The following is a 23,118-nucleotide window of genomic DNA, read 5'->3' as shown; positions in this document are numbered from 1 at the left end:
GCCGACTTCTACATGGAATGTTGTTAGTGGAATAGCAACATTCTATGTAGAATCTCCAATAGTAGCAACATTCCATGTAGAATCTCCAATAGAATCTATTTTATTTTTGTTACATTTGTACCCTGCGCTTTCCCACTCATGGCAGGCTCAATGCGGCTTACATGGGGCAATGGAGGGTTAAGTGACTTGCCCAGAGTCACAAAGAGCTGCCTGTGCCTGAAGTGGGAATCGTCCTCCGTTCCCCAGGACCAAAGTCCACCACCCTAACCACTAGGCCACTCCTCCATTCATACTAAACTTACAGTTAAACAATTAAATATTTAGGTGTGCTTTGTTCAGCTGTGAACTTTAGTGTTCAGTGTGTCCCATACATGAACAATGACTGTCAGGTGTGTCACAATAGAAGAAAGGTTGAGAACCACTGCTCTAACCACTAGGCTAAGGTGAGTAATGAAATCTAAAATCCAAATCCAGACACTGCCTCAGCACAAAACTGTTGTACGACAGACCGCGGCAGCGCAAGCTTCACAAACATAAAACACACAGACACACGCACATAACCCCAACAGAGAAAAGGTACGGCAGAAGCAAAGCAATGCAAGAAGCCCTCTCCCTCCCCCACCCAAAATAAGTACAAGCTTCACACACACACTGAAACCACAGGTACTGGCCCACAAAAAAAAAAAGAGGGACTATACCAGGCCCGTGCAGAACACGCGGTGGAGATTTAGGCGTAGCTGAATCATTTCTTCATCCTCTTTCTTTCTGTTCTTGTAGACACAAATTCTATGGCTGCAAATTACTGCTTAAATGCTCCAAGACCACCTGTGGTAGGGTTACCACATGGCTCCAGAAAAAGGAGGACAGATTGAGCCAGTCTGGGTTTTATTTCCACTGCTTTCAATGGAAACAAAACCTGGACACTGGATCAATGTGGAGCCATGTGGTAACCCTAACCCAGTGACGGGCAACCTTTTGAGCTTGGTGTGTCAAAATTCACCAAAAAAACCGAGCATAACTTGGGTGGTGTGTCACTTCAAGAAAAATCACTGCTACTAGGACCGCCCCCGGGCCCCCCTACCCGAGATCGCTGCCCACCCGAGGTCGCCGGGCCCCCCCTCCACCCGCTACCGGGCCCGGAACTAACCTTAAAGCCTCCCTTTCACGTTGCAGCAAGCAGCAGCAGGGCAGACCTCTCCTCCTTCCTTCTGTGCTCCGCCCTCGCGGACGTTACGTCAGGCGAGGGCGGGACACGGAAGGAAGGAGTGGCCTGCCCTGCTGCTGCGACGTGAAAGGAGGCTTTAAGGTTAGTTTCCGGGAGGGAGGGCGGACTACACTGCGGCGGCGGCGCCGCGTGTCATCGAAAATGGCTACGTGTGTCAGTGCTGACACGCGTGTCATAGGCTCGCCATCAGGGCCCTAACCTGTGGCAATAACTTTTTAACTACACTGAACAGACTGGAGGAGCCCAGTTGTCTTCATTTGCTGACATTTTCAATGTATCACTGAGAAAGAAATCAACAAATCCAATTTGCTATAAATAATTGCCTAGATTAGGCAGATAAGGCTTTTTACGAGATTGAGCCAGCTGTAATTATATCTTAAATCCAAATGTTTTAATGACAACAGCAGCATTAGAAACAGAAAAGTACAGGAGAGAAAAAAATAGACTGTCACATCAAGATACCGAGGCACAGTGCCCTCAACCGATTCTATATTTACTGACTTGTAGCTGTGTTTAATGTGTTTTTTTCCCCCTTTGGTATACCGTCATAGAGAAGAGGTGTTTAAGGGACCCACGGGTGATCATGTCGTAGTTACGTGGCAACTATGTTATTATAAAAGGAGCCCTACAGGGTCAGAGCCTTCTCAATGCTGCAGGCAGAACCCATCCCTCTCTCGTGACTGCATCGTCAAAAGGTGAAAGTTGATGATACACTGGAGACTCTAAATGCAGCAGAGGTGACTAGTGCCAGTGCTGATCGAGGTTCCTTGGCCTTAATAGTGTGGCAGTGACCGTTTCGGATGAGAGAAATACGAAAGCGCCAAAGCCCTAAGAGAAAAACTACCCCAGCTGCAAAGGACTTAAATATAAATCCACATATGCATCCAGCTTCTCCTACATAAGCGCGCAACTATGGAACGCACTACCAAAGGCCATAAAAAACAATGCACGACCTAACAATCTTCCAAAAACTACTGAAAACCAACCTGTCCAAGAAGGCATACCACAATGATCCATCCTAAATACTAGACAACTAGCCTTTACATGAACTAGACAAAACTGAACTGATAACCTTCGTCGCTACTAATGAAAGCTACGCAATACGCACTACCACTTTATTTCTCATACTGGAAATGAACTTTCTATAGTTGATTATTTTATAACTCACTCTATCATTCAGGAACTTCAATGCAATACCACATTGTATTCTACTTTACCATTTATGCGCCTTAATGCAATACTACTTGTAATTCTCTATCCGGAAATGGCGATCGGCATTACGGCATAATGTAAGCCACATTGAGCCTACAAATTGGTGGGAAAATGTGGGATACAAATGCAACAAATAAATAAATAAATATCAGCAAGTTAGAAGGAACCAACTGAAGATGGTAAAGACATCTCACTGGCATCTTAACATCAAAGTAACAAGTTGTCTTCATCCCAGGTAACATCCGGCTCTTCTGTTTGTAGGGAGGCTTGCTGCCTTTCTCTGCTCCTTTGGATGCTGGGGGTAGCAAAGTTGGAGCCCCCAGTTTCCACTCCCACAAGAGTCTCCTTGGTAGACATTTAGAAGGCGATTATGCAGACTTGGAGCATATTATCTAACTCTGTTTCACAATTATGCATATTTTCCAAGAAAGTAGTCATTAAGTTGGAACAACATAAGAGATCGCGTGACGTGGTAAAAACAGCCCTAACTGTTGGTAACCGAGTGGCTACTATTCAAGCTTCAAGGATAGTTTGATTCTTTATAGTAAGCTTGGTATCTTAGAAAATCAGGTCCACGCACAGAATTCATGGTTCATAAACATTTCTCACCCAAGATTGTTGGCAAGCTATGAATTATTCAAGACATGTAGAAAGTTACCTGGAGAAGTGGTTCCTCCGTTCTTCAAGATTTACTACTACTACTTAACATTTCTAGAGCGCTACTAGGGTTACGCAGTGCTGTACAGTTTTACAAAGAAGGACAGTCCCTGCTCGAAGGAGCTTACAATCTAAAGGACGAAATGTCAAGTTGGGGCAGTCAAGATTTCCTGAATAGAGGTGTAGTGGTTAGGTGCCGAAGGCGACATTGAAGAGGTGGGCTTTGAGCAAGGATTTGAAGATGGGCAGGGAGGGGGCCTGGCGTATGGGCTCAGGGAGTTTATTCCAAGCATGGAGTGAGGCGAGGCAGAAAGGGCGGAGCCTGGAGTTGGCGGTGGTGGAGAAGGGTACTGATTTATAATTTACTAGTAAAAAAAGGCCCGTTTCCGAAACCAATGAAACGGGCGCTAGCATGTGGCTTTTTTTGTGTGTGTGTGTGTGTGAGTGAGTGAGTGTTTCTTCCCCCCCCCCCCCCCCCCGGTCTATTTTTGCACATACACACAGCAGGAATATTCTTCTCTCGTTCCAGCGGTGGTTCTGTGCTCTCCGTGCTGCACAGATAATGAGCCATTCTGCTGGGGAATGCTCCTCCCTTATTGTCACGTAGTTTCCTCTGATTGGTCCGTCTTACGTTGCCTAGTATTGCCTGGGAACGGTGTTGTGATGGTCCTTTGTGTTTCAGAATGTTGAGGGTGTTTTTTCTGATTGGTCCGTCATGCGAGGGCGGGGCAGAGAGACATGGTCAGTGTTGTGGCTTCACCACCATGAATCCATGAACCCTTCAAGGAGTGACTGAGTGACTTCAGAACGTTGAGGGTGAGTTTTATTATAGTAGATAATTTACCTTCAATGAAGAGTAAACTGAATGAAGTAAAGGATGCTCTTGATTCAGTGAATCTACAAATAGTTTGGAACTTTCAATCTGTTTGAAAACTTCTCATGGTCTGCTCCTCATCTCTTAGTTCAAAATGGATAGAGACTCGGTGCTCAAGTATTTGTTCAGAAATAAACACACTTCACAACTTGCTTTGTTCTGGAGCATAGGAATGTGAAACGCAGGTTAAGTGCGATCAGAATATCTGGACCAATTTTTAACTGTTTTTCAGGGTTCCTCTCGGGATGATCTTATGTTGTTGAGAAAGGTACATCTTAACTGACTTCATGGCAGTTGAACTGAAGGGTGTCAAATCTCGTTTAACATCTTCCTCTTTCCATTTAGATTTGTTCGTAAGATGTCACCTACTTCATACATGCAGATGAAATAGTCACACCGAAGAAAGGTTTAGACATTTTTACTTGTTACTTTGAGGTGGAAAAAGAAAATATGTTAAGATTGGGTGTACTAGCAAAACAAAGCCTAATAATTAATAATGGCCCAAGTATGTGTGTTGAGGGGGCTTCTGGCTAATTGAATTCTAACATTAAAAGCTTGGAGACCATGAGTGACTCAGCGTTCATGATGGAAAAACAGATTTCTCAGATGCTCCGAAAAATGCAAGTTCATCAGATTTGTTTTTTTCCTCAAAAAAGTGTGACCAGAGACAAATTACACAAGCAGTCATTCTTTTCTACCATAACTATTGTAGTAGCCTCCCAAGAGAGTGCAGACAGGTTTACAGCTGAAGGAAACCACTGCAGCAACAGTAATTATAGTGGCAAAGAATAGCACCACTTCTGATACAACTGCCCTGGTTACTGATTTACCTAGTGGTGATATTAAACTTGGAGCATGGCACTCAAAAATACAGTAGTGCCATGCGTCTAATTATTAAGTTCTGCAACATATTCCATAATGCTACCCAGGTAGCCTATTCCAAGCTGTCTTACAGTTTATATTTGTGTCTAGACAATAACATTAACCTCTTCTTTAGACTGCAAAAAGTCTTCTAACTGCTTGGGGTCAAAGAATTGAAACTGCTTAGACTGAAATAATATACGACATATACAAGGAAATTTAAGTACAAAATTTGCATCTAATGCCAAAGACCTTGGGCGCAAAACCAAAAAGGCTTTACGCCTTTTCTATGTTTCTCTAGACAAATCTGGATAAATTCTTACTTTAGACCCCCAAGAATAGAGAATCCAAATGACGAAAGGAAAGTCTCAGTACTGCATCTCGATCCATCTCCAGGGCAAAGGAAACCACTACAGTATTTCTCTGGGTAATTACCTCTGAGGATTCCAAGAAAGATGCGAGGTTCATAGCATCTCCTACTTGGGTTTGAGAAGTTCCAGGTTATAGGAGGCAGTGAATCCCCAGCCATTCCTAGTATTTCAACCAAATAGTTTTTAACCATCTCTATAGGTGTAATTAAAGGTGATCTAGGAAAATTCGTCAGCCTCACATTAAGCCTCCTAGATTGATTTTCTAAGTATTCTAAAGGGCGAAAGGTAAAGTTTCTTTCTTTAATTGAGACTTGTCCCAAAGATTCTAAATTTTGAATTTTCTGATCTAAAAGCTTCAATTCAGAGGGTCGTTGAGCAGTAACCTGTGCCTGGATAATGGCTGCTTCAGGCAATACCTTAATTTCACTAGTGGTTTTAGTTATCGATACTTGTAAAGAAGATTGAATGTTAAATGTCAGGTCCCAGAGTGACTCCATTGCTATAGTCCCCGAAGAAAAAACAGGAAGGGGAGCATCAACAGACTGATTCAGAGTACTCACTCTCTGTGATGGCAATATTTGTGTTGCTAGTTGTTGTTCCAGCCTGGTGCTCCTAACCGGGAAAAGAGAAGTGCCTTTAATCTTGTCTGGGTTGAGTTTGAGTTTGTGATGTTGTAACCAGCCTTGGATGAGATTAAATTATGGCTTATTACTAAAGATCTCTTACGATCAAAGGTTGTCAAAATTTGTATGTCATCGGCATAGAAGAATGGACATTAGATCCAATGTCAGTATCAGTCAAGCTAGGGGCAGCTATAAAGATATAAATAAGAGGTAGGTAGAGTGGAGCCCTGTAGTAGCCACATGTGAGAGAGTAGGGAGATGATTGGGAATTATTGAATAGGACTGAATATAATCTGTTAGTTAAATATGAGTGGAACCATGCATGAGCTGTATTTGTCATTCCTATCTTACTATATAAATGAAGAGTGACCGACGTGCCTCACAGATCACTCCCGCGCCGTCTGCCGTTTGCAGGAGCTACCCCGACGAGCTGCGAGAGCGCTTCTTAACCCGGCTCCTGCTGTTTCCCCTCCCCTCATCCGGAGGTGGGGGGCTGCCGAGGGGAAACTCATGTCAAAGTGGAAGCAGAGTAACGAGGTGTGCGCAGACTGCAGCGTGCCCGGAGAGGCTGTAGGCAGCAGCAGTGGTTCTCTCTCTTTATACTTGCTCCGATTTCTGCCTGCAGCACTAAAGATGAAGTCGGAGGGCTGAGAGGAGCAGGTATAAGAAGAGAGAGAGAACGTGGACTGGGGGTGGGGGGGAAGGAGTGAGGGTTCAGGAGTTAACAGAGACAGAGAAAGGGGACCACGGGGAGGGGTAGGGATTCAGGAGAGCAGGAAAAGTTACTGGTAGAAGGAGGGCAGAGAGAGAGATGTTTGAGAGGGACAGATGCTGGAAATAGGGAATGAAAAAAACAAGGGAGACTGTGGTCATGGAGTGGAAGGGAGAAATGGTGCCCATGGAGGGGAAGTAAAGGGAAAAGAAGAGAAAACAGGAGGAGACTGTGATCGGGAAGGGGAGAAATGGTGCCCATGGAGGGGAAGGGACCTGGAGAGAAGAGAGCCAGGAGGAGATGGTCATCCAAACTCACACACTCTCTCTCTCTGAACTCACTCTCACTGTCTCTCTCTCTCTCACACACAGACAAAATATTACAACAATAAGGGAATTACATTTCACAAATAAAAAATGCTGCCCATTTTAATGGGCTAAACGGCTTGTTTCATATAATCTATTAAGTAGGAGTGTGTGACCTATGAGACTGAACACCGCGGATGGATCACATGAGATGAGGGCTACATTTTTATCATGATCAAGTTTTGTGCAACAGAAAGTGGAGACACCCAAGAGAATGGTCTCTGTATTGTGATGTGGTCTGTATCTTGCTTGATGAGGGTGAAGGCAATTGGTGTCCTCAAGGAATTTGTTTAGTTGATCCTGCTACTACGCATTCAGCAAGTTTGCAGATAAATGGGAGGATTGCTATAGTCACTGTATCTATTTTTGGGTCTTTGAGTCAGTATGTCATGCTCCATCTCCAGCCCTATTCAATTCCAGGCTACAAAAACACCTTTTCAAGCAACCTTCAACTCTTAACCACTTATTCACCTGTTCAATACCCTTTTTAACCATTCTCATTATAAATTTAACTCCTTAATTCCTTATTTACCCTCTTTGTGTGTCTTGATTAGATTGTAAACTCTGTTGAGAAGGGACTGTCTTTTACGTGTTTGGTTACAGTGCTGTGTACATCTGACTGCACTATAGAAATAAGTAGCAGTATTAGTAAGTTTTCCCGGGAAAGCAAAAGCTATAGAGATTCTTTCTAATAATCCATGCTAATTTCTCTCATTCTGTGCTGGAAATTCCTCCTCTAATTGGATCTCATGGAGTCACTGCAGATTGGTATGACCTGGAACTTTAGAAAAGGTTTTTGATAAATTCTGTTATTCAATATTAAAACATATTATATCTGGCAAGCTGGCCTTTGGATCCTTTTACCCAAGTCTATGGTTTTCTCAGTGAAGGGCATACCGAGAAAGTCAGAACAGAGGGGAATGAACCATTTTGCTATGATATTCCCCTCCAGGACTGACCACAATTTTTTAGTCCAGCGAGAGTTGGCCATAAATCCCCAGAAAACTATAGTAAAGAAACTGGAGGTGGTGCAAGGAAGAGGCAGTAGCTTGCAGTCCTGCTTCTAGCTCACCATCAGAAATAACGTTAGAGCAGGGAGCAGAAAGATTAGTCTCCTGCTCATGGCTGTGTTTAGGGCTGGAACGGGGCAGAGCCTGCTTCCTGTTTTTGGTGTCCATAGAGTAAAGTCTTTGTGATTGTACACTGAACCATCCATAAGTAGCTGTTTTTGAGGAATTAAGCAGTGGAGAGTGTCCCTGCTCTGTGGGAGTAAATCTCTCATTCCGAGGCTTTTTTTTATGGGGAAAGGCGGACCCTGATCCCAGTTCCAGTGCAATGAACAAGGATCCTTGCAGGAGTAGTGAGAAGAGTGTGTGAAAGAGGAAAAGGAGAGATTACCCCCCCGACTGATGCTTTATCTGGGAGGGTAAGTGAAAAGGAAAAAAAAAAAAATCAAAGGACAGATCCAAGAATTTAAATTAACAGGTACCAAAAGGGTGCTTGAGAAATCAAGGAGCTTAGCAAGTCAAAGGGAACCAGAAAAGAAAGGGAAGGAGGGTGTCCCAGGAGAGTGTGGACATAAGGGACCTATTCTGTTCTGAAATTGTATCCCGTGACACTGCTGTTTGCACCGCTACTGCCTGCACTACTGCTTTGAAAAAGGTTTCCCCATTAAAAGACTTCTTTTTAGAGAGCAACAAAAGTGTCTCCTTGAATATTGTTAATCATATGCTTCAGGTGCTGAAGAAGATAACAGTGGCGTAGGAAGGGGGGGGGGGGTGCCGGCCCCGCTGGTTCCCTGCTCTCTCTGGGCGACGCAGCTCCGAGTGACGTGCACTCGGGGCGGATCGGCCCTCCCGCAGGTAAGAATGCGGTCGGGGGGGGGGGGGGTGCGCTGCAGAGGGGTGGGGTCGCGCCGTGGCAACCCGCCCCGGGTGCCATTAGCCCTCGCTACGGCACTGGAAGATAAACCCTTCCCTCCACTGAAGAATCCATCCCAGACACTCTACTAGCCCTGATATTGAGTCCTTTGTCCAAAACAGGTACCCAGGATGGAGCTAAAAACACACCCAATTCTTGCCAGCACTGTGTTGATTCTCAAGTTTGACAACCCTTCTTCTCAAAGAAACAGAAAAAGCAAGGAAGTAGTGAAATGACCTCAGTCTAAGACTCAGAATGCAAGAAATGCACATTAACACTAGGGAAAGAAGCTGCTGAGAGCAGAGCAGTCATGTAGCACTAGGGAAAGGAGAAGAGTAGGTGTGTAACACCAGGGAAAGGAAGCGCTCTCAGAGCAGAGCAGGCGTGCAATATCAGGGAAGGAAGGCACTTGTCAAGGCAGAGAATGCGTGTAGCACTAGGGAAAGATGCCATTGTCACAGCAGAGAAGGCGTGTAGCACTAGGGAAAGATGCCATTGTCACAGCAGAGAAGGCGTGTAACACTAGGGAAAGGAGATGTCAGATAAGATTGTAACTTCCTTACTCTGTTTTTGTGGCCATGCCAATTCTTCTGGAAGACTTGTTCTGTCCTTCTCTGTCTGTCGTTGGCTGCTGTCGTCCCCCTGTCTTCGCTGTTTGCTGATTTCTTGTTGAAACTAGAAGAATAAAAATAAAGTATAAATTTTCTAAGAGAAAAAGTGAAGTCTGGCTTTAGTCTATGCATGCGCTCTCATGAAAAAAACTGTTTCTTGGCTGTGCAACATTCGATCGAATCAACCTCATGAGGATGTTCACACCTTGAAAGAGAAGAAATATCAGTTTTTGTTAGGCTAATAAGAAGGAATTCCTGGATTCTGTCCACACTAACATCACAGAGCAGAGGTGCTCAATGTTTCAAATGAATTCCAACACAAAGTGAAGCCAACAAACAAATGAAAGAAAATCCAGTTCAAGCACGGACTTCTCTTGAGTCTCGCTTCAGCTCTACTGCGTAACATTTATTAATAAAGATCAGAGAAATTTATTCTAGACAGTTCTTAGCAATAGCGGCGAAATACAAGAATTGGCAGCATCATCTGAATGTGGCTCATTCCCTTTCTACCTGTTTGTAAGCATGATCTAAAGAACAAGGGGGCTTCTCTAACTCCATATTGTCTACACTTGAAAAGGCAAGGGACCTTCCCCTCCCAGCTCACTCTCTCTTTTCATGCTGCGTTAAAGGCGGGATGAACTTATTCATTCAGGGCTGTCCTACTCTATTTTCATCACTCCTCAGTAGAAAGAAACAAGGAAAGATGTGGGAAGTCGCGTGGAAGAGTTTGGTAAAAAAAAAACAACCGAGACTCACTCTCCCATATAATGGAACGTGCCGCCGCTGATTTATAGGACGAGAGGGGACAAGCTTGCACTTGTATGGGATAAGAAGACATTTACTCATGACAATTAAGGTCAGGGGTCACACAAGACCCTTTCTTTGTACTTAAATATCTGTTAGGTCTTTTTGACATTCTAAAGAAGAGGCGGGAGTATATTCCGGAAGGGCTGACATGCAGTAAATGCTCCCTTTAACCATTCTCTGCAGCACACAGTTCTCATCTCCTCGTCCATAGGAAGTAGAACAGGGCTTTAGTGTAAGTTTGTGGTTAGTGAACCAAAGAGACAGCATTTGGACATGAGTTTAAAGGCTTTAAATGTGGATAATAATTGGTAGGAAACAAAAGTTGTATGTCGTTAATGTAGAAATAATGGCAACCCCAAAGGACTGAACCAGTGTAGCCTGAGAGCTGAGAAATAAGCTGAAAGTGGAGTAACCACTAGTGAATACCACAGTAAAGTGGATAAGTGGCAGAAGTAGAAGCGTTAAAGGAGACAGTATATGCTGTTGACTAAGGTAAGAGATAAACCATTTCAGCACTGTACCCTGGATACTAAGTTTAAAAGAAGACACAGCAAAAGCTGACCCAACAAGATCAAAGGTGGAAGTTAAATCAAGAGATACTAAAAGGACGGCTTTACCACCATCAATATGCATATGTATGTCGCTGAGAAGACAGGCTAGTACTGTTTCAGTACTGAAACCAGAACGGAAGGCAGATTATTTAGGATGAAAAGTATTAAGGTTGTCAATGCACCAACTCACTTGAACAACCATCTTCTCAAGGATTTTAGAGATCAATAGGAGGTTAGAGACAGGAATACAGTTGGACATCTCAGAGGTGTTTATATAGGGTTATTTAAGCCTATAACGAACAACTGTAGAGAAACTTGTATCTATTATTACAGAAATGGTCTCATAAAGATCAAGTTCAGAGAACATGACAAGCCATGGCGGGAAAGATCAACTTACCTAAGGTGAAAACTGAGTGTGAAATGAGGATCAGAAACTAGTAGAAAGGTAGGAAGGAATATTAGAAAAATTGCTACAGAACAGAGTAATAGAAGAGTTGAAATGAGAGAAAGATGAGGGGTTAGGAACACAGAAGAGATTACGTCAAGAAAAAAAGATTGAAATGTCCATCACAAGGGCGACAGAGGGAGGAATGAATATTCTTAACTTTAGTACTAAAGAAAGTAGCTAGCTCAGTTGCAGTAGGAAGAGAATCAATGTTATGAGTCAGAGTCAGTGGTTTCATAAGATTGTAGCAAAACATTGTTCAGGATTGTCACCAATTTCCACTGGCTTGAATGATCTTAACAGTACTAAGCTTTTTTTTTTTGTCTGGGAGATGTTTTGAGAATATTCTCTTTGTAGAATGCGAATGAGGAGGGAGGTGGGTATTCCTCCATTGGAGATCAGCCCTACTGGATTGTTGTCTGAGCAACTGAAAGCCTACGTGATGCCAAGGCGAACTGAAATTGAGATTTCGATTTAGATCGAGAAAGACAAAGAAAAGTTACAGTATCAAGTGCAGAAGAGAGAGTTCCAAAGGAAAGCTTGATCATTAACTGTAAGAAATTCAAAGTCCCCTGGAAAAATGGTACACAACAGGATGCTAAGAGAGATTTAACAATGGATCATAACATTCCTAGACTAGTGATCCTTGTTAGAAGAAAAAGTGAACTGAAGAGGACAGAATGAATACCACAAGAAAATCATCTGTCAAAGGAGAGTAATAAGCAGAAATACCAATCGGCTGAAAACAAAATGACGGTGAAAAATAAGAACAACAGTGTACCCTCCAATGAGTAAAGCCAGTGGTTTCCAGATCTGGTTCTGGAGGGACGCCAGCCAGTCTGGTTTTCAGGATACCCACAACGAATATTCACGAAACATATTTGCATGCAAATCTCTCTCATGAATTTCATTGTGAATGTCCTGAAATTATGACTGGCTGGGCTGCCTCCAGGACCAGGTTTGGAAACCACTGGAGTAGGCTGAGATTACTAAGCAAAGGGACAAATGCCCTGTATTTGGGCTTAGTAGGGTTATCAGTCTGGATATTAAAATCCCCCAAGAATCAATAGGTTTGGATAATGGGATGTGAGAATGGGGAAGACAGAAGCACTTAGTCTAAGGAAGCTATAAGGAAGGGAAGAAAGACAGTAAATATGTAAAGGATGAAACTCGGAGTGAGAAAATGTAGGGACATTCAACAGTTTGAGGTGGAAATACTCAGCAAATTAATGAGAATCCCTCCACCTTGGTGAGAAGAATTACTACAGAAACATGAATAACCGGAGGACAACTTTGAAAGAGTTCTGAGTCAAGTTTCAATAAGACAGAATATACGTGTGTGATAAGAATTAAGTAAATCATGCATTAGAAAGGATTTATGACACAATGACCAAAAATTCAAACAATCCACCATAGATGCAAAGGTTGATATCGAGGCATGATGAAAAGATAGCGGGTCAGCAGGCAAACAAGGAAGACAATGATGGCACAACTGTCCTGAAGATACCATTTTAAGAGGTGAATATGATCTTCTAAATCCAAGATGAAATAGGGGCTAAAGAGAAGGCCATTAGCAAGAAAAAGAATAAAAGCTACATTGGCTCCCACTCAAGGAACGCATCATGTTCAAAATATGTACCCTAGTTCACAAAATCATCCACGGAGACACCCCAGCCTACATGTCAGACCTAATAGACCTACCACCCAGGAATGCCAAAAAATCATCCCGCACGTTCCTTAATCTTCACTTCCCCAACTGTAAAGGGCTAAAGTACAAACTGACGCATGCGTCAACCTTTTCCTACCTGATCACACAATTCTGGAATGCGCTGCCGCACAACTTAAAAACGCTCTATGAACTAACTTCCGCAAACTACTGAAGATCCATCTCTTTAACAAGGCATACCACAAAGATCAACAAATGAACTCCAATACAAATAATCAGAACTGCTTACAATATTTGCTTGTTAACCTATTATGTTTTATCATTATCATGTTACCCAAGATCCTTCCATAACGCTAAATGTCTATTTTCTTATATGCTTCCACTACTCATGACGTATTGTAAGCCACATTGAGCCTGCAAAGAGGTGGGAAAATGTGGGATACAAATGCAATAAATAAATAAAAGCAGCTGATAAAGGGCAGTACTTCACAGGTCCAAGCCACCACCCCAAGGAACATGGAATTTGTAGAATAGGAATCTCCTGTATATCTTCCTCAGCCAAGACCAAAATAGAGAATTCAATTAGTCTCTCTGCTATGCACTTGTCCTCCCCTAAGTGCTCTATTTACCCCATTGACCATCTGAATAGTATATATATTTTTTTGAAAGTGTGTTTATTAGCATTTTCATATCAAACAAACATCATAAACATTTATTTTTTTTATTTTTGTTACATTTGTACCCCGCGCTTTCCCACTCATGGCAGGCTCAATGCAGCTTACATGGGGCAATGGAGGGTTAAGTGACTTGCCCAGAGTCACAAGGAGCTGCCTGTGCCTGAAGTGGGAATCAAACTCAGTTCCTCAGTTCCCCAGGACCAAAGTCCGCCACCCTAACCACTAGGCCACTCCTTCACTGTTGCTACTATTTGAGATTCTACATGGAATGTTGCTATTCCACTAGCAACATTCCATGTAGAAGTCGGCCCTTGCAGATCAGCAATGTGGCCGCGCAGGCTTCTGCTTCTGTGAGTCTGACGTCCTACAGACTCACAGAAACAGAAGCCTGCGCAGCCTTCTACATGGAATGTTGCTAGTGGAATAGCAACATTCCATGTAGAATCTCCAATAGTAGCAACATTCCATGTAGAATCTCCAATAGTATCTATTTTATTTTTGTTACATTTGTACCCTGCGCTTTCCCACTCATGGCAGGCTCAATGCGGCTTACATGGGGCAATGGAGGGTTAAGTGACTTGCCCAGAGTCACAAGGAGCTGCCTGTGCCTGAAGTGGGAATTGAACTCAGTTCCTCAGGACCAAAGTCCCCCACCCTAACCACTAGGCCACCACCCATCACATCCTAAACAGCATATCCTTACATCCCCATCAGAACTGTACAATATCTCTTTGTAAATAGTATATTTAAACTGCTTCGACTGTATCTACAGAACGTTGGTATATCAAATGTGGAATAAGCATAAACATAATGGTCCAACTGACTCTCTTACAAGCTTCTTGCTTCAAATCTACCTGATAAGATTGTAATTATAGGTTTGTCTACAACAAGCTTCTTTTCAAATTCTTTTTCCCTGCTTTGCCAATGTTTTGTACTTCTTGCTAGTGCTTATGCCGCTTCCTGTTGTCTTCATTCAGATCCATTTCCCATGTTTTGAAAGATGCTCTTTAGGCTAAAATAGCCTCTTTTACCTCACTTTTTAATCATGTTGGCAGCCATTTGGCCTCTCTTTACCTTTTTTCAATGTATGGAATACATCTGGTCTTAGCTTTTAAGATGGTATTTTTAAACAACGTCACGCATAATGTAAACTCTTAACCTTGGCAGCAGATCCCATTTTTTCTCTTTTTATCATAGTCTCTTTTTTGAAATTAAATGCCATTACATAAGATTTCCTTAGTTGTAAGGTTAAATTTGAGGATATTAAGATCACGATCGCCAACTGGACCAAATCCTGTTTTCCACTAAGGACCAGGTCTAAAATTGCTTCCCTCTTGCTGGTTCTTCAACCAGCTGCTCCGTTAAGCAGTCCTTTATTTCATCTAGAAACTTTACCTCCCTATTATGTCCTGCTCATTCTGGCAAGGTGGTTGACAGTATACCCCCCCCCCCCCCCCCCCCCCACTGTTAATCTCTTCTCATTCTCACAAGTTTGTTTACTCTTTCCAAAAATACTAGTAGGCCTAGGGGGCATGCGATGAAGCTACAAAGTAATAAATTTAATATGAATCGGAGAAAAGTTTCTTCACTCAATGTGTAATTAAACTCTGGAATTCGTTGCCACAGAATGTGGTAAAGGGGTTTAAAAAGGTCTGGATGGCTTCCTAAAGGAAAGGTCCATAGATCATTATTAAATTGACTTGGGGAAAATCCACTGCTATTTCTGGGATAAGCAGTATAAAATGTTTTGTACTTTTTTGGGATCTTGCCAGGTATTTGTGACCTGGATTGGCCACTGTTGGAAACAGGATGCTGGGCTTGATGGACCTTTGGTCTGTCCCAGTGTGGCACTGGCAACACTTATGTAATGTGCTTGGGATTCTGAATGGAATCTTGCTACTCTTTGGGGTTCTACATGGAATGTTGCTACACTTTGAAATTCTGCATGGAATCTTGTTATTCTTTAGAATTCTAGAATCTTGCTACTCTTTGGGGTTCTACATGGAATGTTGCTACTCTTTGGGTTTCTGCCAGGTATTTGTGACCTGGATTGGCCACTGTTGGAAACAGGATGCTGGGCTTGATGGACCTTTGGTCTGTCCCAGTGTGGCAATACTTATGTACTTAACTTGTTTACTCATCTTTTCTGGGTTAGAAGTTATAGATACAGTATAATGTTTATGGTTTATATTAAATGTAATATGCCACAACTGAAATAAGGCCACAGTGATTTAACAATAAATGAAAGAAAATAAAGAAACTACAATAAAATAAGGCCATTTAAATTACTAAACAACCTGATACTATCCTAGAAACAGGATGAAGTCCTAAAAATTATCTATTTAGCGATGAAATTCAACTGCTGAACAGAAGCCTAAATTACACAGATAGGGCCTTATTCTATAAAAGTTATGCTCCTAAATTTACGCTCCTAAAATCTATGCTCCTAATTTAGGGCCCTTTTTACAAAAGTGTGCTACTATTTTTGGCGCACGCTAAAAGTGAGAATGTACTAAGCGCTGAGAATCCCATTATAATCCTACACTTAGAAGCATAACCTTGAAGAATAAGGCCCATAGTGCTGGACAGATATACAGATAGTGCACAAAAGAGCGACAAAAACGATAAAGGGGATGGGGCGACTTCCCTATGAGGAAAGGCTAAAGCGGCTAGGGCTCTTCAGCTTGGAGAAAAGGCGGCTGAGGGGAGATATGATAGAGGTCTATAAAATAATGAGTGGAGTGCTTCCCAGTCGCTCTTTCTGACTGAATAAATGGCTTCCCCTGGAAACGCCCGGCACCGCGGGTTTCAAGAATCTTTCCTCAGAGACTCGGGTTAAAGCCGTCAAACGCTTCAATTACAGCCATTCTCTCAAGGCTGCAACAAGAAGAAGAATGAGCAACTGAAATCTTGAAAAAATGTTTTACCTTCACGTTTTTTTTTGAGTTAGCACTATGTTATGTTATCGTACTATTGATTGAGGCAATAGCACATACACTTACGCACAAGAGTGGCCCGATAAAAGAGGTGCTATGCCATTTTGGCAAAAGAAATGATATTGCCTTCAAATGAGTGGTTGTTTCTGAGGGCACTCTTTAAATAAGGACTTAAGAGATAAATATAACTGGGTATAAGTATAGAAATATATATATATATAGAAAGTTTTTTTCACCAGTATTGCTGTTAGCCATGGTCTTTGTATAGCTGATAAAGTCTTGGTTTCATATAGTACACATTGTTATTTTCTACCGAGGACTGTGGGATTTGTTTTTGCATATATCCGGGTTTTGGACCTATTTTAATTAGGAGCACCTCTACAATATTGCTTAAAACATCAAGCTAGCCATTTTAAATCTGATTTGCCACCCTACTGGCAAGCCAGTACAATGTTTTTATATTAGGACAATGAATAGAAACAAAACAACAAAAAAGATATGATACCTTTTTTATTGGAATAAAAATACATTTTTTGACTAGCTTTCAAAGGCAAGACCACCTTAAGACTATAAGCCCATCAAGCCCAGTATCCTGTTTCCAACCGTAACCAATCCAGGTACCTGGGAAGATCCCAAAACAGTAAAACAGATTTTATGCTGCTTAGCAGAGGGTTTTCCCAAGTCCCTCTTAATAATGGCTTATGGACTTTTAGGAAATTACCCAAACCTTTATTAAACCCTGCTAAGCTAACTGCTTTTACCACATTCCCCGGCAACAAATTCCAGAGTTTTTTTTTTAGTGTCCAATGTTCCCATCTATCTGTTCCCATATGGCTTATTATGGGAACATTGGACACTAAAGGGTTAATTACATGTTGAGTGAAGAAATATTTTCTCCAGCTTGTTTTAAATTTACTACTTAGTAGCTTCATTGCATGCCCCTTAGTCCTTGTATTTCTGGAAAGAGTAAACAAGTGATTGATGTCTACCTGTTCCAGTCCACTCAGTATTTTATAGACCTCTATCATATCGCCTTCTTTCAGTCAGAAATGAGCAAAACATGACAAATACCAGAATATATAAATGAAACATTAAAGCATTCCAGTGACAGTCTCATGGGGATTGGAGGGGGTGGGGGTGAGAGGCAGGGAGAGATGGATGGGATAATATCCTCATAATGAGAACGGGTCACATGAACTCCAGCATTTGAATTTCCATCTAGTAAAGATATTCGATTAAACACATTTTTTACTCTTCCTTACAGTTCCAGGCAACTAAGCTTTGGACTGCTTTCCCTTTACATCTGAGACAAATTTCTTCTTATCTGAACTTTTATCAGGCTATAAAAACGTTTTATTTTGCTAATTACATTTTGCTTTAATCTTGTTCCTGGCATATTCCCGAGTCTTACTTACTTTTTTATGTGTTGCTTTAGACCCCAAATATTGGGAATTAGGTGACTAAGAAATATAAAGAAGAGAAGAGACTAGCATTCCAATCGTCGTAACATAGTAGATGATGGCAGGTACCCCCAAGATAGAAGGAATTACAATTAACTTAAGGTTTACCAAAACTGGAGCTCACAAAATACTCAGAAAATTTTCTGAAGACAAAATATTCTTTACACGACAGGCCAGCTGCCACTTTTTTCACATATAGCATGAACACTTATTTTATTTGTTGCATTTGTATCCCACATTTTCCCACCTATTTGCAGGCTCAATGTGGCTTACATTATTCCGTAAAGGTGATCGCCATTTCCGGAATGAGAAATACAAAGTGACAGAGTAGATTAAGCAGTCAAGTATAGAAAACTCATTTTCGGGATGAGAGATGAAGTGGTATCGCGTTAAAGTTCATTAGTGACAAAGTAAATCAGGTAGTCAAGCATAGAGAGTTCATTTTGTCCAGTTCTGGTATGAGTTTCGTTGTCTGGTAATTAGGATGGCTCATTGTGGTATGCCTTATTGAACAGATTGGTTTTTAGTGATTTTCGAAAGTTTGTTAGGTCGTGCATTGTTTTTATGGCGTTTGGTAGTGCGTTCCATAGTTGCGTGCTTATGTAGGAGAAGCTGGATGCATATGTTAATTTGTATTTTAATCCTTTGCAGCTGATTCCTTTGCAACATGATTTCACACAGTCAACTGGAGTGGAGGAGTGGCCTAGTGGTTAGGGTGGTGGACTTTGGTCCTGGGGAACTGAGTTCGATTCCCGGCACAGGCAGCTCCTTGTGACTCTGGGCAAGTCACTTAACCCTCCATTGCCCCATGGAAGCCGCATTGAGCCTGCCATGAGTGGGAAAGCGCAGGGTACAAATGTAACAAAAATAAAATAGATACTATTGGAGATTCTACATGGAATGTTGCTACTACTGAGATTCTGTTGCTACTATTGGAGATTCTACATGGAATGTTGCTATTCCACTAGCAACATTCCATGTAGAAGGCTGCGCAGGCTTCTGTTTCTGTGAGTCTGACGTCCTGCACGTACGTGCAGGACGTCAGACTCACAGAAGCAGAAGCCTGCGCGGCCACACTGGTGATCTGGGGAACTGAGTTCGATTCCCACTTCAGGCACAGGCAGCTCCTTGTGACTCTGGGCAAGTCACTTAACCCTCCATTGCCTGCCGCATTGAGCCTGCCATGAGTGGGAAAGCGTGGGGTACAAATGTAACAAAATAAAATAAATAACTTGGAACCTAATAACACTCCCCAATTATTGACCAAACAATATGCAGTAGGAAATTTTCATCCCGTAATTGTGGCCCCAGTGCTAGCACTTCTGCCCGACCCACCCAGAACACTTCATTTTCTCATGATTAAATATAAATTTATTCTGCACAAACCATCACTGTACCATATTCAGGGGTGTGCAAACAGGGCAATTGCCCTGGGCCCCCAAACCTGCTTGAAGTTGAAAGAGGGATCCATATGCAAGCAAGCATCTGCCCTGGGTCCCGACCATATCTATATCCTACTTTTCCCATGAAGCTGTTCCTAGTTCAGTTTTGTCAGAAATCACGAGCAGCAGTGGTGGACACACCTTCTGCATATGGACTGAGGCACTTTCTGGGCCTCGGAACACACCCAATCAGGTTTTCAGGGTACCCATAATGAATATGCATGAGATTGATGTAATTCCCCATAGTGCAAACAAATCTATCACGGTATACTGATTAAAAACAAATTAATAAAATAAAACATTCAGACCTTATCAAATAAAAAAAACAAAAAAAAACAAAACTTTCCTTCGAAACTGAAGATAATTAATTCAGTTCTGATACATTGTGGTAATTCATTCTATATGCAGATAGCATGGAAGGAAAACATTAAACCTAACTGATGTTTGTATTATAAACCTTTAACAATAGGATACCTTAGTACAACTGTATTAAATACCCGAGATGAAGAAAAAAAAACTAATCAGAAAAAAGTCGAATTAAAAGATCTGGTAAATTAATAGGTAACATATGAAAAACAGTACATGCAATTTTTAAAATAAGTTGAGATTTTAAAGGGAAGCAAGTGAAGCCTTCAAAGATACCCAGAAATGCTATCATATTTCTTAAGCCAGAAAAAACGAACAGCTGGAGTTTTCTTAGACGCATATAATTTTATCCCATATATTTATTGCATTTCTATCCCACATTTTCCCACCTCTTTGCAGGCTCAATGTGGCTTACATTACAACATGAATAATGGAAATATATAAGAAATTATAAATTTAGTATTGCTTAAGGATCTTGGGTAACATGAGAATAATAAAGGATAGTAGAATATCGAGCAGATATCCTGAGGTAGTTCTGGATCTACGTGTAGAGGTTCACATTTGTTGATCTTTGTGGTATGCCTTGTCAAAGAGATGGGTCTTCAGTAGTTTGCGAAAAATTAGTTCGTTCATAGATCGTTTTTATGTTGCGCGGCAGCGCATTCCAAAATTGTGTGCTTAAGTAGGAAAAGGTTGACGCTTGCGTTAGTTTGTATTTTAGACCTTTGCAGTTGGGGAAGTGAAGATTAAGGAATGTGCGGGATGATTTTTTAGCGTTCCTCTAAATGGGATAAAACCAAGGGAAAAGTGGGAGAAGAGCAGGGTTGGATTCAGGATTTATGACTCTATGGGCCCTGTTTACTAAGGCGTGTTAGCATTTTTAACGTGCTAGCCGTGTAGGCGCCTATAGGGATATTCTCAGCGTGTATAGGGTTAATGCGCATTAAAGATGCTAACACACCTATAACGCGGCTTAGTAAGCAGGGCCCTATGGGATCTGGAGAATTTGCTTTCTCTGTGTCTCTAGGACCCAGCTAAAAACAAGAAATTGGTCTGAAATATAAACCCTTCATAGCTCTCACGTTCACAATGGAGCCTGCAAAGCTTAGCACCATTCAGACTACTTGAAGGGGAAACAGATTTATTCTTGCCAAAAATGAGAGAGAGCTGGCAACTCCGCCAACAGCCACTTACTCCTTTTTATTTTGTACAGCGTTTCTGAGAAACCTTCCAAAGACTCGAGGGAAGTCTCACTCGGCATATGGCACATGCTCCTTAGAACGAGTAGCAACATGTCCTGCTGAAACGCTGAAGTTTCATCTCCCACCATGCGTCCGGACTGCGGGAGCTCATTAATTACCTAAACTCTATCTGGGTAGGTCTTGTTAATTACCCATCGCCTGTCTCCAAAGACCTTGTTAATAGCTAGTCCGGTTTCTCTAAAGAGGTTCTAACAACACATTAAAATTAAAGATGCTTTTCCTTTTCACACCTGTCAGTCCTCGTAAATTGAAAATTTTTCACTTTATCCTATTAGCTCGCTGTAAGTTTTTAAAATACTTTTAGATGGCTTTCTTCCATATGGATTGCTACAACACATGCATACATGTATGTGCTGTCAAACACTCTAGGAGACTGTAAAATATTTTTCTGCATTGAACAGTAGTAAGGAAAAGGAATGATTGGAGATCAAGTAGAATCTGAAGACACAGGCACCTAAATGGGCTTTATCTGTCGGTTGATATTGTATATCTGGATTTTCAGAAGGCGTTTGACAAAGTGCCGCACGAAAGACTCCTGAAGAAATTGCAGAGTCATGGAATCGGAGGTAGGGTATTATTATGGATTAAGAACTGGTTGAAAAATAGGAAGCAGAGAGTAGGATTGCGTGGCCAGTATTCTCAGTGGAGGAGGGTAGTTAGTGGGGTCCCGCAGGGGTCTGTGCTGGGTCCGTTGCTTTTTAATGTATTTATAAATGACCTAGAGATGGGAATAACTAGTGAGGTAATTAAATTCGCCGATGACACAAAATTATTCAGGGTCGTCAAGTCGCAGGAGGAATGTGAACGATTACAGGAGGACCTTGCGAGACTGGGAGAATGGGCGTGCAAGTGGCAGATGAAGTTCAATGTTGACAAGTGCAAAGTGATGCATGTGGGTAAGAGGAACCCGAATTATAGCTACGTCTTGCAAGGTTCCGCGTTAGGAGTTACGGATCAAGAAAGGGATCTGGGTGTCGTCGTCGATGATACGCTGAAACCTTCTGCTCAGTGTGCTGCTGCGGCTAGGAAAGCGAATAGAATGTTGGGTGTTATTAGGAAGGGTATGGAGTCCAGGTGTGCGGATGTTATAATGCCGTTGTATCGCTCCATGGTGCGACCGCACCTGGAGTATTGTGTTCAGTACTGGTCTCCGTATCTCAAAAAAGATATAGTAGAATTGGAAAAGGTACAGCGAAGGGCGACGAAAATGATAGTGGGGATGGGACGACTTTCCTATGAAGAGAGGCTGAGAAGGCTAGGGCTTTTCAGCTTGGAGAAGAGACGGCTGAGGGGAGATATGATAGAAGTGTATAAAATAATGAGTGGAATGGATCGGGTGGATGTGAAGCGACTGTTCACGCTATCCAAAAATACTAGGACTAGAGGGCATGAGTTGAAGCTACAGTGTGGTAAATTTAAAACGAATCGGAGAAAAATTTTCTTCACCCAACGTGTAATTAGACTCTGGAATTCGTTGCCGGAGAACGTGGTACGGGCGGTTAGCTTGACGGAGTTTAAAAAGGGGTTAGATAGATTCCTAAAGGACAAGTCCATAGACCGCTATTAAATGGACTTGGAAAAATTCCGCATTTTTAGGTATAACTTGTCTGGAATGTTTTTACGTTTGGGGAGCGTGCCAGGTGCCCTTGACCTGGATTGGCCACTGTCGGTGACAGGATGCTGGGCTAGATGGACCTTTGGTCTTTCCCAGTATGGCACTACTTATGTACTTATGTACTAAAAAAAATAAATAAAAATTATCCCTGGTTCGATAATACAATTATAGTGATTTATCTGTCTAGCCCAAGGGTTCTCAACCCAGTCCTTGGGACGCACCTAGCCAGTCAGATTTTCAGGATATCCACAATGAATATTTGGGGGAGATATATTTGCATGTATTGTATGCAATCTATCAAATGTATACTCGCTATGATAAAGACCTAGGCAGTCAGGTTTTCAGGGTACCCGCATCTCCCTTCTCTCACATTTATTCTAAAGTGCACATTCTGAAATCTTTAAGTCTGTCCCCATATGCTTTATGATGAAGACCACTGACCATTTTAGTAGCCACCGAG

General features: G+C 42.0%; 1 protein-coding gene across 1 annotated transcript in view; it reads right to left on the bottom strand.

Moving 5' to 3' along the window:
- RAB11FIP2 (RAB11 family interacting protein 2) overlaps positions 1–23,118 on the bottom strand; it is a 130,338-nt gene that overhangs the window by 30,684 nt on the left and 76,536 nt on the right. The window contains exon 4 of the mRNA XM_030202634.1: positions 9,384–9,495. Coding sequence (XP_030058494.1) covers positions 9,384–9,495 — 112 coding nt within the window. The remainder of the gene's footprint in view (positions 1–9,383; positions 9,496–23,118) is intronic.

Source organism: Microcaecilia unicolor, chromosome 5 (assembly GCF_901765095.1).
Source record: "Microcaecilia unicolor chromosome 5, aMicUni1.1, whole genome shotgun sequence".
Taxonomy (NCBI): Eukaryota; Metazoa; Chordata; class Amphibia; order Gymnophiona; family Siphonopidae; genus Microcaecilia; species Microcaecilia unicolor.
Note: the sequence above shows the minus strand (reverse complement) of the source record. Positions and strands in the feature narration are given on the sequence as shown.